Genomic DNA, 14,389 nt, shown 5'->3' with positions numbered 1-14,389 from the left:
AGAACCTTTATTGAGTCAAGAACATCTTAATTGAAAATATCGAAATCCTGCATGGAAAGAGCATCAGAGACAGTGGGAAGAGGTGTGTAAGGTATAGTAAGAAGGGTCTGTGATTGGAAAAAGTTGTTCAGAAGATTTGCCTTGTCAATGTTTGATTCGAAGACGGTGAGTTGTTGATGAGAGAGGGAATGTGTTGTGATGTCGACGTAAGAATCGTAAATTTTTTAAAGGTTTTCCAAAAGTCTGTTGAGGAGAGGGTATTATCTCGTAGTAACGTAGCAAGTTTTTCATAATGTGTTTGCTTGGCAGTTCTTATAATATGGTTGGCATTATTGCGTATCATCCTATAAGCTCGCCAGTTGTGTTCATTATTCGAGAATCTGGCTCTTCTATATGCTCTTCGTCTTTGGCGGATTAACTTACGAATTTCATTATGAAACCAGGGAGGGTCCTGAGTGCGAATCGTAATATACTTTGACGCTATACACATTTCACAAAATGTCATAAGTTGATTAGTGAATTATTAGCGTACATATCGATATTTGTGTAGACACATGAACTCCAGTCAAAAGATGACACAAGCGATCGAAGATCGACTTAATACCCTTGTAAATATTTCCAGACTTTTCGTTTAAATGTTGATCCGACCGTTTTGTTAAATTTCAATATGCAATAAATAGGGCAGTGATAACGAACTAACTGATCCAGAAATGGCTCCCCTACACCACATTTTAAAACAATATCTGATGATGAAACTAAGAATAGGTCGAGAAGAGATTCTGAGTTTTCGGTAAAATGAGTAGCGTTTCGAATGACTTGTGATATACTGAACTGTTGACATACGTAAATCATGTTATACCGGGATCAAACAGCTCTCTGAATGAGGGATATCTACATACTACCTGACCTGTACCACGGGAAAAAAGGAAATAGAAAGAGAAAGAGGGAATAAAAGATGTATAAGGAAAGAACTTCTGTAACATAACTAGTACCTTAAAGTTCAAAGCTCCCTTAAATAGTTAGGGTTTGGGCAAATTCTATTAAGTATTTATGTAGTGATAAAATGTGTAGTGATAAAAAATAAACTCAAAAGCGAATATTCTAGTAAAACTACAAGTACTGTTTGAAAACTTATTAAGAAGATAATTTAGGTTAGCAGCTTCTTAGAGTATATTCCATGTTTTCGGTTTGTTATCGGACGCGACTTTATAAATAACAAAACCGAATGAGTGCGACTTTTCCTATCAAATTTCAATGTTATTCTTGAAGGAGGAACTACCTTAAATTCTTGAAATTGTTGAAAATCAGAAACAAGGAAAATACTGCAAGCGGTTTCTCCATATCATTTGTGAATCATAAAATATATAAGTTAACAACGCGAAATATTTAATAAAACATCATCAATAGTGCCACAGGAAAGGAAAACATGCTTTACTGAAAGTAATTTTTATCGAAAATTGCAAATGATTCATTGCGACTGAGTATGTGGCTTTAATGTGTCAACATGTGTGCACGCTTTTCTCCGGGAAGGCGAGGTTCAAAATTAAGTCAAATCGACTTACATATACTTTTATCAATGGGTCTTCACTGATGCATACGGATTAATTTACGAAATTCAATCTCTTTTAGGAAATAACTACTATATGCCTACTATCTTTTAAAGTGGAATATGTGGTCATTTGGAATAAAAGTGAATTGATTATTTGTTTTATTTGTAAATAGTTTAAGAAATAAAGTGACATACTGAGTCCAATGGAAGATGATAAAAGAGAATATGTAGTCAGTAGTGTGAATTGATATTAGCGTGTTGTGCAATCTAGGTGATTTATTTTTATATAAATTCATTATACTCGTATGAAACATAAGTATAGTGATGTAAAATATTCATGGTGTATAGTGCTAGCAGTTTTGAAGAATTGCAGAATGATACAGGAAGGAATTATTCAGGTAAATCCTCTTAAAATGTGCTAATTACATCATATCAGACTTATCAATAATGATAAAGTTTTTTTTCTTTTAATAAGAGGTTAAGATTGTTTTAACATAAAGTAATTGAGAACGTGTTTTGCTTGGTGGTAAAAAAGGAATAAATGAGTTCTTTTAAGTAAAATTGTCGTTATACAAAGAAAGATATACATGAACAAGCAAGTGCACATACATCATATTAAACTAGACAAAGGCATACAAATATTCAAATGTAAAAACAAGAGTTTACACGGCTAAAATTTAAGAGAGTTAAACTATACCCACACACACATACACAATCATATATCTACGCACATACACACATAAATATATATACATACATTTATACACATAAACATATATATTCATGCATACATACACATACATATACATATACACATATAAACATATATATACACATATATACATATATACACACAAACAAACACACATACATACACATACATATATACACATATGCATATACATATGTAATTATGTCAAATTAGTATGTATATGTACTTAAACTAAGCAATGTATACTTAAGTGTGTTTCTGTTATAATATGCATTTTACAAATTTACATAAGTGAATTTTTAACCTCAACAATATCTCATACTCTTGAAGATGTTTAAGGCTTAGAATGTTAGATTGCAAATGAGTCAATTATTGCTAAAAGACTAAGGTTTAACTAAGGTATAAAACAGAAAGTACATGTCTCAGAGTACATTATGTATATATGTATATTCATGATTCAGATCTATGATAACAGCAATATTGAAGAACATACTTAGTTAAGGTTCAAGATACAGGTATATATCATTTAGTGCAGCTATGACAAAACAAGTGATATAAGGTTAATACTTCCTATAGAACATACATGTTATTGTGTAAGATAAACATGAGTATAAATGTTGAATGCAGAGATCTTTAATTAGACAAACAAAGTTATAGAGACAGACATTTTAATGAATGTATACATCAATATGCATGCATGTGTACACACACACACACACACACACACACACACACACACACACACACACACACACACACACACACAGAGACACACACACACACACACACACACACGCACGCACGCACGCACGCACGCACGCACACGCACGCACACACACACACACACACAAACACATGTATACATTACACACATATACATAGAGAATGCATGTTCATACACAATTTTTTAATTTCACTCAAGTATGGTGTACAAAGTTTTAAATGAGGGGATTGGTAAGCTAAGATGCAAACCATATACTTGGCATAGTTCATGAAGAGGGGGGGGGGGGGGGGGTTGTACCCATATGGATCAAGGGCTAAATGAAGTTGTTTAGTATTTGTCATTAACCTGTCTGATCTCTGACCACAAATGTAATAAAAGCATCTGTTGAACGTTGTAAGCTTATCAAATTGTTGATGATTGTCGTTTCAACAAGCGGTGATTGATGCTTAGGAATAAGAAAGTAATAACGTTTGCCTCAGAAATTGACAGAATACTAAAATACTACATTTCAACCAGTACATGATTATTTTGTAAGTAGTTAAAGATTGACCACTCAAAATTTATGTTTTTATGCATGTGAATGTATTAATTTTGAATTATGATGTCACTCTAACATCTGTCTTGTAGAATGAGTTTCATCATAAGTGTTGTACAAATGTGTTATACACAGTTACTGTAGCTTCAACAAATAAGGCAGCTGTGTACAGAAGCTCTATACGATCATTTCAAACATACATCTACCATATGTCAATGCTTAGGGATACATATCGAGCTAGACATAGTCTAAACAATAAGCCAGTTGTGTTATTAGGTATCAACCACGCACAGATATATTCAACGTATCATATTGAAGTCGAATCTCTTTTGTTTTAAATGTAGCAGTTGGGATGTCATGTTTGTGACTTTACAAAACCTCAAGTACTGATCTCACTTCAAGTAATTCCGATGGTATAAGTCGGACAATTCAACGTCGATTTCTCATCATTCATTGATTCGATTCCATTTTCCAGTATGTTATTAAATGACTCTCTTGACCTTTTTGGATAACATTGATTGTTACGATAATCCTTCACCCATTTGTCATTTTTAGCTTGAAACCTACTTTCTGTCCATAAAGTGATGTTAAACTGTCACGGAATCTTGTTTACTAATGCCAAGCGTTAAGGACATCTGTACGCATATAATGGATGTTTTCTCCTTATTTAAAATGATTTATTTAGAGTTAATTTGAAGATTATTAAAGAGCAATTTGAATGTGTCAACCCTTATAAGTAGTCCGTTTTGAATTCAAGTATGTCTGAATGTTTTGTTTGAAAAAATATATAATCATAGAACCGGATTAACTGCTAGAGTCTCATGCTAATAATACAAATGTGGAATTCAAGGTAATAAATCTTGATAACCGATCTTCCTATAGTTGCGTAATTGTTCTTGCCGTTAACATTGTATGTTTGAATTAAAAAAAAAACAGTATGGACTACATAGACAAGACCAGTAGCAATATATAAAGGAAGAACCAGTTTAAAGATATGTTGCTATGGTCGAAAAACATTGAACGAGGAACACACAACATTGAAACAACACACACTTACTATACATTCAGTACACTGTCTTTTGCAATATCAACTTAGCGTTTCATAGAAGGAAAGTGTGTATATTACTTTAAACAACAAAATTCGTCCCTAAAATATGACTTTTTTTGTCTAAAGCATGTAAAATGAGCGTCAGACTAAGGGATACAATATCCTCAAATGCCTGAAACTATGCCATATTGCAACATCAGCAGTTTGACAGATACCACGTCACTGATTATGCAGTCGAATGCTAACAAGCACAATGCAATTAGTAATAGAATTTAATTGACGCGGTACACAAAGACTTTAAAACATCGTGATTTAAGTACACATTCTGTATCATGTCACAAATCAAACACACGCATACTCATGCACACACACATACACGCATACACGCACGCACACACGCATGATCGCACGCACATACACACACATTAAATTGACCATAGGTTGACAATAACTATAGGTTTATTTTTGTTGTATAGTTTGATTGCAGGAAAACGATATCCGGCGAATGTTAAAAAAATCGGTAGCATCAATACACAGTTTGGTTAGAGAGGTTTTTGATTAAGCCGTAAAACTATCGATATATGTGCTACTTCACAGCAGCAGGGTTTTTCCTGTTGTTGTTTTTAATTTCAATTATACTTTCTTTTGATGTACGTTTATGTGTGGAACCATAAATTGGTAGAAAAACGGATATATCAGAAGAAATACCAATTTTAAGGTTTTTCACAATACCGGAAAAGGGTACGGCATGAACAATTGTACTTATACTTAAAAATAATACTCTTATGTCGCCTTATAAATAACCGGTATAGCGATACGTCCGTGTGCCATTATGCTACTTTTGATGTTAACGTAACATAGCTGATCCTTTTTTCACCATTAAATCACATGCCTATCATACAGATTCCCGATTGTTAACGGCATCTCTTGTGAAGCAATCTTGTCTGCCATGGTCCGGCTATTGTTTATTTACTAGAGGAACTCGGCTCAAGTTAGTGTTGTAGTAGTAACCATGCCGGTCAAGTGGTTTACCCCACAACACAAGACCACACTCTCGCTTATCATCGTGGTAACGAGAGTAATTAATTAAATATTGTAATAACTCGTTTCACATACGTTGTAAAATAAATATGTTTACACGAAACTATACGCTCTTGTACGTTTTCGGATAAATAAATTAGCGGTTAAAGGCTGGGATTACTGTGTTAAGCAGCGTGCCATTTAATGGTTGAATTGTCTTCACTGTCAATGACAGGTGCTAACTATTTTAATCCGGATAGCATCTTCTATATGGTGAAGTCGTGCTTGTTCATGCATTCGCGTTTTCAGTTGTCCAATCCTTAAAATTGAAATTTGTGCAGAACGGTACGCGAGTCCTTATAGTTTAAAATTCAGTGTCCAATAATAAAAATAATTCAAAACATAAACAGATTCACAGTAAGTACGAAATAACCATCAAAGAAATAATTTTGAAAATACGGCATTCTCGTTTTTCCTTTGAACATTCTGAAAGAAACAATCAACATGTCAATGTTGGTCGACTCTTAAAATTTAAATTGCGATTTGGTAGAGGTGTTTCCTTATCATAGACTTACCAACACGCTTTTATATAGCCGACATATTATACAGGATTAAAACCGCAGATATAATCTGTATTACAATGACTAAAAGTGTATTTATATCAAAGTTGTTCTAGGATGCCTGTTCAACACGCTTTTATTTTCAAATTGTAAGTTATCCTAGATGAAAAACGCAGATGTTTTCTGTATCCAATCGAGTTAAGGAATGCATTTTTTTATTAAAGCTTTTCTAGGATGCCTGTTCAATATAATGAATTCTGTATTTTTAACATTCGTTATTGTAATTTTGGAAATTCTGAACAGTTTTTTTTGTATATAATTGCGGTACAAATGTATCAATGTCTACAATCTGGCTAAATTGGCGTTGTTTCGCACAACGATAAGTGTATTGTTTGCATCGTTTAACCATTTGTGTATGAACTGTCTCGCTAACGATGGTGTTCTGTATTGTGTTCTATTCATTTCTATGCTGACGAACACACTCTGACTGATATGGCCGCTAATGTTTATTTACAGGCCAATTTTTCGCGTGAAACATGGTACAAACAAGAGATTATATACCTTCGAAAACAAAGCCGTTCATTTAGTTGATACAATTATATTTATTTTCTGAATATAGCTATTTATTACACTATCTTCAAAGAGACCTTTGAACAAAAGAGCCTCATTATAGAACAAAATCAGTTTCTTGTTTTTTTTGTAATGAAGTGCACGTATGATAAAAATGGAAAGTTTGTAGCACAAACAAAAACGAGGCATGACGTTGACGTCTGGTGATAATTTTACGTATTTTATACCTAATTGGCCTCTTGTTCAACAATAATTGTAAACATAATCAGGCTTGCACAAATCAAAAATTGTTTGTGAAGGTTGAACGTTTGAAGAGTCCCCATCAATACGTCGATTTAGTTAAATGATTGGCTTTAATCAATGTCAATAGTCTAGATTGTTGTATATCAAGTGTGTTTTAACATATACATAAGAAACAAGTAAAAATGATACAGAGTCGCAAAGACATATTTCATACGATCAACTCTTTCATCAAGTTATACGTTGACTAAAAGGTTTGTTGGGGAATGAAATATTGAATTATGGTTTCAATGATCAAATATAACTGGATATGAAGAAATGACGATATGAAAGAATAGAGGTTTGAAAATTGTATTAGCTCATCAACAAATTGTGTTTATTCGAATATTGAATTACGCATTGAATGGTTTTTGTTTACCACAGGGATATGAAACTCATAACTTGTTTTATTTTGCCGGAATGAAATAAGGCAGACGTATAATATTGCTCAATAGCTCTTAAACAATTTAGTATATACTAGAAGTAAGATATACATGCAGATCATTAAATGGTGTTTTGACCTTCAATAATTGTGTTTAAGAGTAAGTTTTGTTATTTGTTTCATGTTACGTATAAATACACTCATCCATAATACACAAGGAACGTTTATTTTTATTATGTACTTAGCAGGTATGTCTAAAGGTGTTTGTGTTTAAGTAATTTCTAAAATATACTGTGGATATCGCAAAGTATAATGTACCATTATGTTTGGCTAGATATGTAATCAACTATTCCGAAAACCCTGGAGGTAATACAAAAATAAAAAAGCAACATTAAATTGGAGAACAGTATGCGATGTGGCGCAAACCACAAAGAGAAAGAATGAAGTTAAATAAGCTACATTAAAATGATTAAATTGCAGTGCCAAACTGCTTTAAACATTGTATGAACGTCTTGTGATGAACGAAAATAATATAATAATATTCACCTGATTCGTGTTACGAAATATCATCTTGCTCCCATTTGTTAACACTGAAGAAACTCTTTATATCAAAAATATATTTATACATCGTTGCTAAGAGCTGTTGCATAAATATTGGCTATACTGCAGACACATATTTCAGACGGTATAACATGTAATCATTCAGTACCCAGATAAGAGCATCGACACATGATTTAAGCTTTCTTATGCTGTATTGGTGCGCAATAATTGCATATTTATTTCCGGAGAAGCGCAAACTTCAGACAGCTCAACTAGTTTGTGACAGCTTTATGGATATTCGGAGGCTGGAAACACTGTTTCATTTTGAAGACACAATAAAAATAACGTAAAATAAAGTTCATTCCCAAGTATTCTCATTTAAATGAAGTATATTGAGGAACAATGCCAAAAACACAGAATGTAACAGGACAATTCAATTCTTTGTACCTTGATAAGCGAACATACGTTGAATTATTTCTGAAATTATAATTGTATCGCTTGTTTTTTATTTGTTTTTCAAATTAAATGCATTTATATAACCGATCTAGATAGACCCTTTAAAATTTACTGACCATTCAAAGGATGCATTTTACTTTACTTGCTTTGTCTTTTTTGTATGTGTTACGTGTGTTCGTTACTTTTGTATGTTTTATTTTCAAAAATATATTTAAAACTTCCAGTAGACTAATATTTAATAAAGTCCATATTCAAAGGCACGAGCAAAATCTCAATCATACAATGGACGAATGATAAACAACCTACAGACAACAAACACAGAGAACACATTAATCATCCTATTTTTATCAATATCAACTTGGGTGTGCACAATTAGTTTTTTTTTTTAAATATTCCTAACAAATTTGTGCCAAATAAGTAATTATGACAACTGTGTAAAAGGCCTCTACTCGTATATATTAAGTTTAAAATGTATGATATAGAGTCACAAAACAAGAAACGCATTTATAAATAGTTAGCGTTTAGCATGTTTTCAGTCTGGTTTTGATATCAACTCTTGCATCACCTTACTTAGAGTGTATTAAATTCATATAAGCTTATGCTATTGAGTATCACAGTGTTTGTACCGGGCGGACACATTAGTTTATGTCATTAATTAAAGGGCAATGCCTTTCGTGTTACTGGCCTGATTGAAACGAATGCAAATGCATCAGTCCACTATGGCTAAAAAGACGTACATTCATAAGATTCATTAATTTATTTTAAATAGTCACATTATGCTGGCTATGGACGAACGGTTATATCAAAGGTTGATGCTTATTAATCTTGACATAGTACTTGCTTTTAATGAGCGCATGGACGAATAGACCGAAGGCGCGGATGGAAAAGCCAAAGTTGTATTCTTCCATCTAAAGCTTTATAGTGGGTAACAATATACTTTAGATTCATTGCTACACAAATAAATGACACGGTTGCCTAAATAAACTTCCCGCCCTCGACCCTTCTGAAAAAAGCAGCATCAGCAAGACTTTCGCATGTTCATTTTGGATAATATTATGCACCTGTCAATATCCATTCATTTTACCGTAAATGTGTACATACTATATTTTCTTATCAAATTTTATTTCATTGTGTAAGAGGAATATTCAATACGGTGATAACTCATCCTTCTTTGATATGATTCCATTTTCTCGTACGGTTTTGAATGGTGCTCTTGACCTCATTCGATAAGCGTGAGTGTAACGATAGTCCTACACTCATTTGTCTGTTTTATCGGGAAAACTTGTTCCTGCGGGAGATGTTAAAGTGTCATGCAATCGAATTGACATTTACAGAGCAATAAAAAGGAAAATTAAATGCAGGGCAAACTACAAGCCAAGCAAGCGTGGCTTAAAATGCATGCAAAAACATGGGCAATATACTATTGATCAAACTGGAAAACTAGATATTTCTAAATATCGTTGTTTTACGAAATATTGGATTATGCGTTTATGTTACTTTCACTAGCAAAAAGTAAAGACCAGTGCAAATATTGCAATATATATCTGTATTAGGAGCTTATTGGAATAAGTTATGCCTGGAATAAGAATATACAAGACAATTCATACTAAAGTACATGTAGTATGTACATCAATTAAAATTTTGGACGAGGAAACTACACAAGGAAATATCAAAAATAATCATTTGACACATTGGACCAAAACTATTTCCAATACTGTTTTCTGTTAAGAAGAGTTGAAGAGTATTAATGCAATCAGTAGTTTATGTTTTGTTCGTATATATAAACATATGTACATTAAACACAACACATGGTAGGTTTTGAATGCTTGCATGTGTTATGTCATTTAAATCACAATTAGTGTGTTAAACCTACTTTCGTAATCGTGGTCCAACGTTTACATACCTTTCTAAAATGATGAGCATATGATTAGCAAACGCCACCTGAGACTATCTTTGACGCCTATACAAATAAAAAATACGATCTGGGGGACTTAGTTCTATTTCAGAGCCTTAACAACTCATTATTAATTTCATTTTATATCGTATATATAACGGTGATGCAAACACTGTTGTAATGAGTAAACACATGCAAGCTACGTGTTGTTCAAGCTTTTCCGAGATGCCTGCTCAGTAGAGTGACTTTTTTAAATAGCATTGTTACATAGAAGCCTTTTCTGAATGTCTTCTGAGTATGGATGGTTGCGCTTTCTCTGCCCAGACTGGAAAGTTGCACTTTAAAAGAGCCCTTTTAAGCATCGTTTAACCAAGTTGCACCGCTGTTGATTATATTATGTGCTGTATTATTTTATTAACATAAAAGTGTTACTGTGCCACGTATGTTCATGTAAAGGCCAAATTATCTTGTTTGCTTGACATAGATATCGCGTTAATAGACTTTTGAAATCCATGCAAACCAATTAAATGAAAAACAATAGTCCATTTTCTAAAATATGGCCATTTATGACAGAATCCTTATGGAATGATAGTTAGAGCTATATTTAGAAAAAAAGTTAATTTCAGAAATGTTATCCTAAAGATTTTGTAAATGATTGCACGTTTGATCTACTGTGTCGTGATATAAATACTCTGTTGCAAAATATACAAGTAGGAGTTAAATTCATCCCACAGGAGGAAGATACATTTAAAGAAACTGTATTGAAATGTTTGCTTATTTAAGGAATGAATTGCCGGGTTGATGTCATTATCGGGGTATGAACGCAATTGGGTTGGTCAATGCGTGTGGAGTCCGAAGGATTCCACGCGTACTTTGACCAATCCAATTGCGTTCATATCCCCGATAATGACATCAACCCCGCAATTCATTCCTTATTTTTACACCAATAGTTCATTATTTCATTCAAGAATTGTTAAAAAAATTCTTCATTTCATTTCAGAAAACCTTTAAGTAATCCGTTCTTACCCATTCCGTAAATAGAACGACCCGAATGACGTCACAATAACGCGGGAAAAGATCAACCACTTGCAATCACTTTAAAACGTAACATTGAAACACTTCTGGTACCATTATATTTAAAATATAATAAACTAACACTTTTAAAAATGTTGATCTATATTTTACGGGACCTGCAGACACAATACAACCAATAACAAGATTAATAGCTTTCATGTATATTGTTATGCAATGAATTACGATCCGAACATATCCGAAGATGTTGCGTTCATCGATTGATGAACGCAATTGCCGAAAGGCAGTTCATTTAAGGAATGGAAGTTAAGGTGTAAATATTGAGATATAAATTTTCATTTCGATCAAAATGTTACCTTGGATTTCTTAATAAATTTAGTTTGAATTGTTGAAGCACTGCTTGCAAAGGGCGGTATAATGCCAGTGATTTTCTTTGTTGGTGTTGGCCTCAAGAACGAAACACTACAAATGTTGGTGTAGTGCTAGGGAATTTTCTTGTTTTTGTTGGCCTTTAAAACATCATACAATGCAAAAGTCGGTATAGAACCAGAGATTTTCCTTTTTTTCTTTTGCATTTAGGAAGTTGTGACCAATACATTATTTGGTAAACTGTTTGTTTTTTGTTGATATATATTTCATGTTGCGGTTCCCCTTTGACTTGAATGTCATTCAAATGCGATGAAATGGGAATGTCTACTCGGATGTTCACTGTTCCTTCATTAAATTATACATCACAACTAAACCATTGTAACGCACATTTGCAAAATAATCCTATTTGAGAATGTTTTTGTTAACATATACATGTTATAAATGTCTATCCTAATTCAAATAACTGTTGTTAACCTATCATTAGTGTGCCTGTGTATATAAACTATAACATCAACTATAACATCAACTATAACAGGATTTATTTGAAAATGACTGTTATTAACCAAAACATGTAATTTGGCAGTAAATACATTTATACCACAGCAAAAAAAGTTGTAACCCTTTACATTGCATTTACATTTACGTGTCACGTGATATGGAGCTGAACGGACGTGTTTTTGAGCGCGGATAAATTTTGTGGATTTTTTAGGTCTAATTCATAATCTAACACCTGGATTTAAACAAAATACCATTGAGCATGTTACTTTTGTGCATACGGATGTATTGTGTGTTTTTAAATCATGACTAAAAAGAGGAAAGATAGAAATTCTAGTGGAAATAATTCAAACAAAAGCAAATCATCAAAACCGAGAGGCCCGTCCGAGGAGCATGAAAATGGTTTTTCAGTGAGTGAAGTATTGGGAAGGGCTAGTGCTGTACTATTTCAAGATACTAACGAATCTGCATACGACGATACAACTGAAGTTTTTGCTACATCTACAAAAATCGAATCTGATAGTTCATTCAAAATGGCGGAAGGCGGCCGTGAGCCGACTAACAAGGACCTACTGGACTGTATGAAGAAAATGGGCGAGAAGCTTTGTGTAATGGAAAAGAAACTCAATTCAATCGAGGCCCTCGAGCGTAAGGTAACAGACTTTGAGAAAGATTTACGTAAATTGTGGATTGCTCTAGAGGACCGTGTTAAACGTACCGACGATCGGGTTAATAAACTTGAGGACAAGGTGGAATCGGCGGATGTTGATGCAAGTGTGATGGCTGAGAGGGTGACTATGCTAGAAAGACAGCGGGAGGAGCTACGGGATGACATAGCGTACCTCAAATCTCAGTCAATGAGGAACAATTTAGTTTTCACTAACATCCCTGAAGACAACGCGACTGGAAGCGAACCTGCCGATGTCACCGAAGCAAAGCTACGGAACCATCTTCATGAGACGCTCAAAATCGCAAAGGAGACGGCCAACGCTATGCGCTTTGAGCGCGTGCATCGTTCCCCGGGGCAACCAGTGGTTGGCAAGATCCGTAATATTGTGGCAAAGTTCACTTTTTTCAAGGACAGAGAGGTTGTGCGACGTCAGTGGAAACACCTGGCAGGAACGGGCTGCCAAATGTTTGAACAATTCCCTCCGGAAGTGCTCGACAAGCGGCGCCGACTCGTCCCGAAGATGAAGGAAGCCCGGAAGGACGGTCACCGCTCGTGGATCGTGTATGACACGTTGTACGTGGACGGGAAGCCAGTGAAGCTGTAGGGACACGAGGAAGGTGAACTTCGAATTTTATCGTGGAACGTTCACGGACTATCCCGACAGAAGAAGGAAAGTTCTGGATTTGTTAATATTTTAGAACAATATGATATTTGTTTTTTATATGAATCTTGGTGTGATTCCGATAGTAAGATCGATTTAAATGGTTTTAAATCACACAATTTATATCGCAAATTTCAAAATAGATATGCTAAACGTAATAGTGGGGGATTGGTTTTGTATTATAGGGATTATCTAAGTGAAGGAATTGAAATTATTAAGAATCATTATGATACGATTTTATGGCTAAAATTAGATCATGCTTTTTTTAACACCGCTGCAGATATTTATTTATGCGGAGCTTACATTTGGGGAGAAGATTCACCTATATATAATGTAGTCAATGTTGATTTATTTGACATATTAGAAAATGATATATCTTTATATGATGATAAGGGCTGTGTTTTTGTTTGTGGTGACCTTAATAGTAGAGTTGGTAATAAAAAGGATTATGTTATACATGATAAGTTTAATTGCTGTATTGACAGCCAAGATGGCAATTTTGATTGTACTCCAGATAGGGCCTCCATCGACAGGTCAAGTAATAGTCACGGAACAAAGTTGTTAGATATTTGTAAGGGGTCAAGCCTTCGCATTGCTAACGGTCGTTTAGGTAATACAGATCAGTACACTTTTTTGTCTCATAACGGCTGTTCTGTGATTGACTATTTATTAACAAGTGAGCGTAATTTTACTAAGATAAATCAGTTTACTATCGAATCATTTAATGAATGGAGTGATCATGCCCCTTTAAATATTTCATTGTTATGCAACAATAAGATACCTGACGCCGAATTTCATTCAGAGATTAAATATAAATGGAATGTATCATTTCGGGAACAATTTCGTTCAGGGATTATAGCAAAATTGTCAGTGTTTAATAATATTGTTAATAA

The 14,389-nt window shown here is 33.9% G+C and overlaps 1 protein-coding gene across 1 annotated transcript; it reads left to right on the top strand.

Annotated features, from left to right (window-relative positions):
* Positions 1–12,698: 12,698 nt before the first annotated feature.
* LOC128246572 (uncharacterized) lies at positions 12,699–13,512 on the top strand. The gene has a single exon (XM_052964833.1). It carries the CDS (start codon positions 12,699–12,701, stop codon positions 13,437–13,439), a length of 741 nt encoding a protein of 246 aa, XP_052820793.1. The 3' UTR covers positions 13,440–13,512.
* The last annotated feature ends 877 nt before the right edge of the window (positions 13,513–14,389 follow it).

Source organism: Mya arenaria, chromosome 9, assembly GCF_026914265.1.
Source record: "Mya arenaria isolate MELC-2E11 chromosome 9, ASM2691426v1".
In the NCBI taxonomy this organism is placed as follows: Eukaryota; Metazoa; Mollusca; class Bivalvia; order Myida; family Myidae; genus Mya; species Mya arenaria.
Note: the sequence above shows the minus strand (reverse complement) of the source record. Positions and strands in the feature narration are given on the sequence as shown.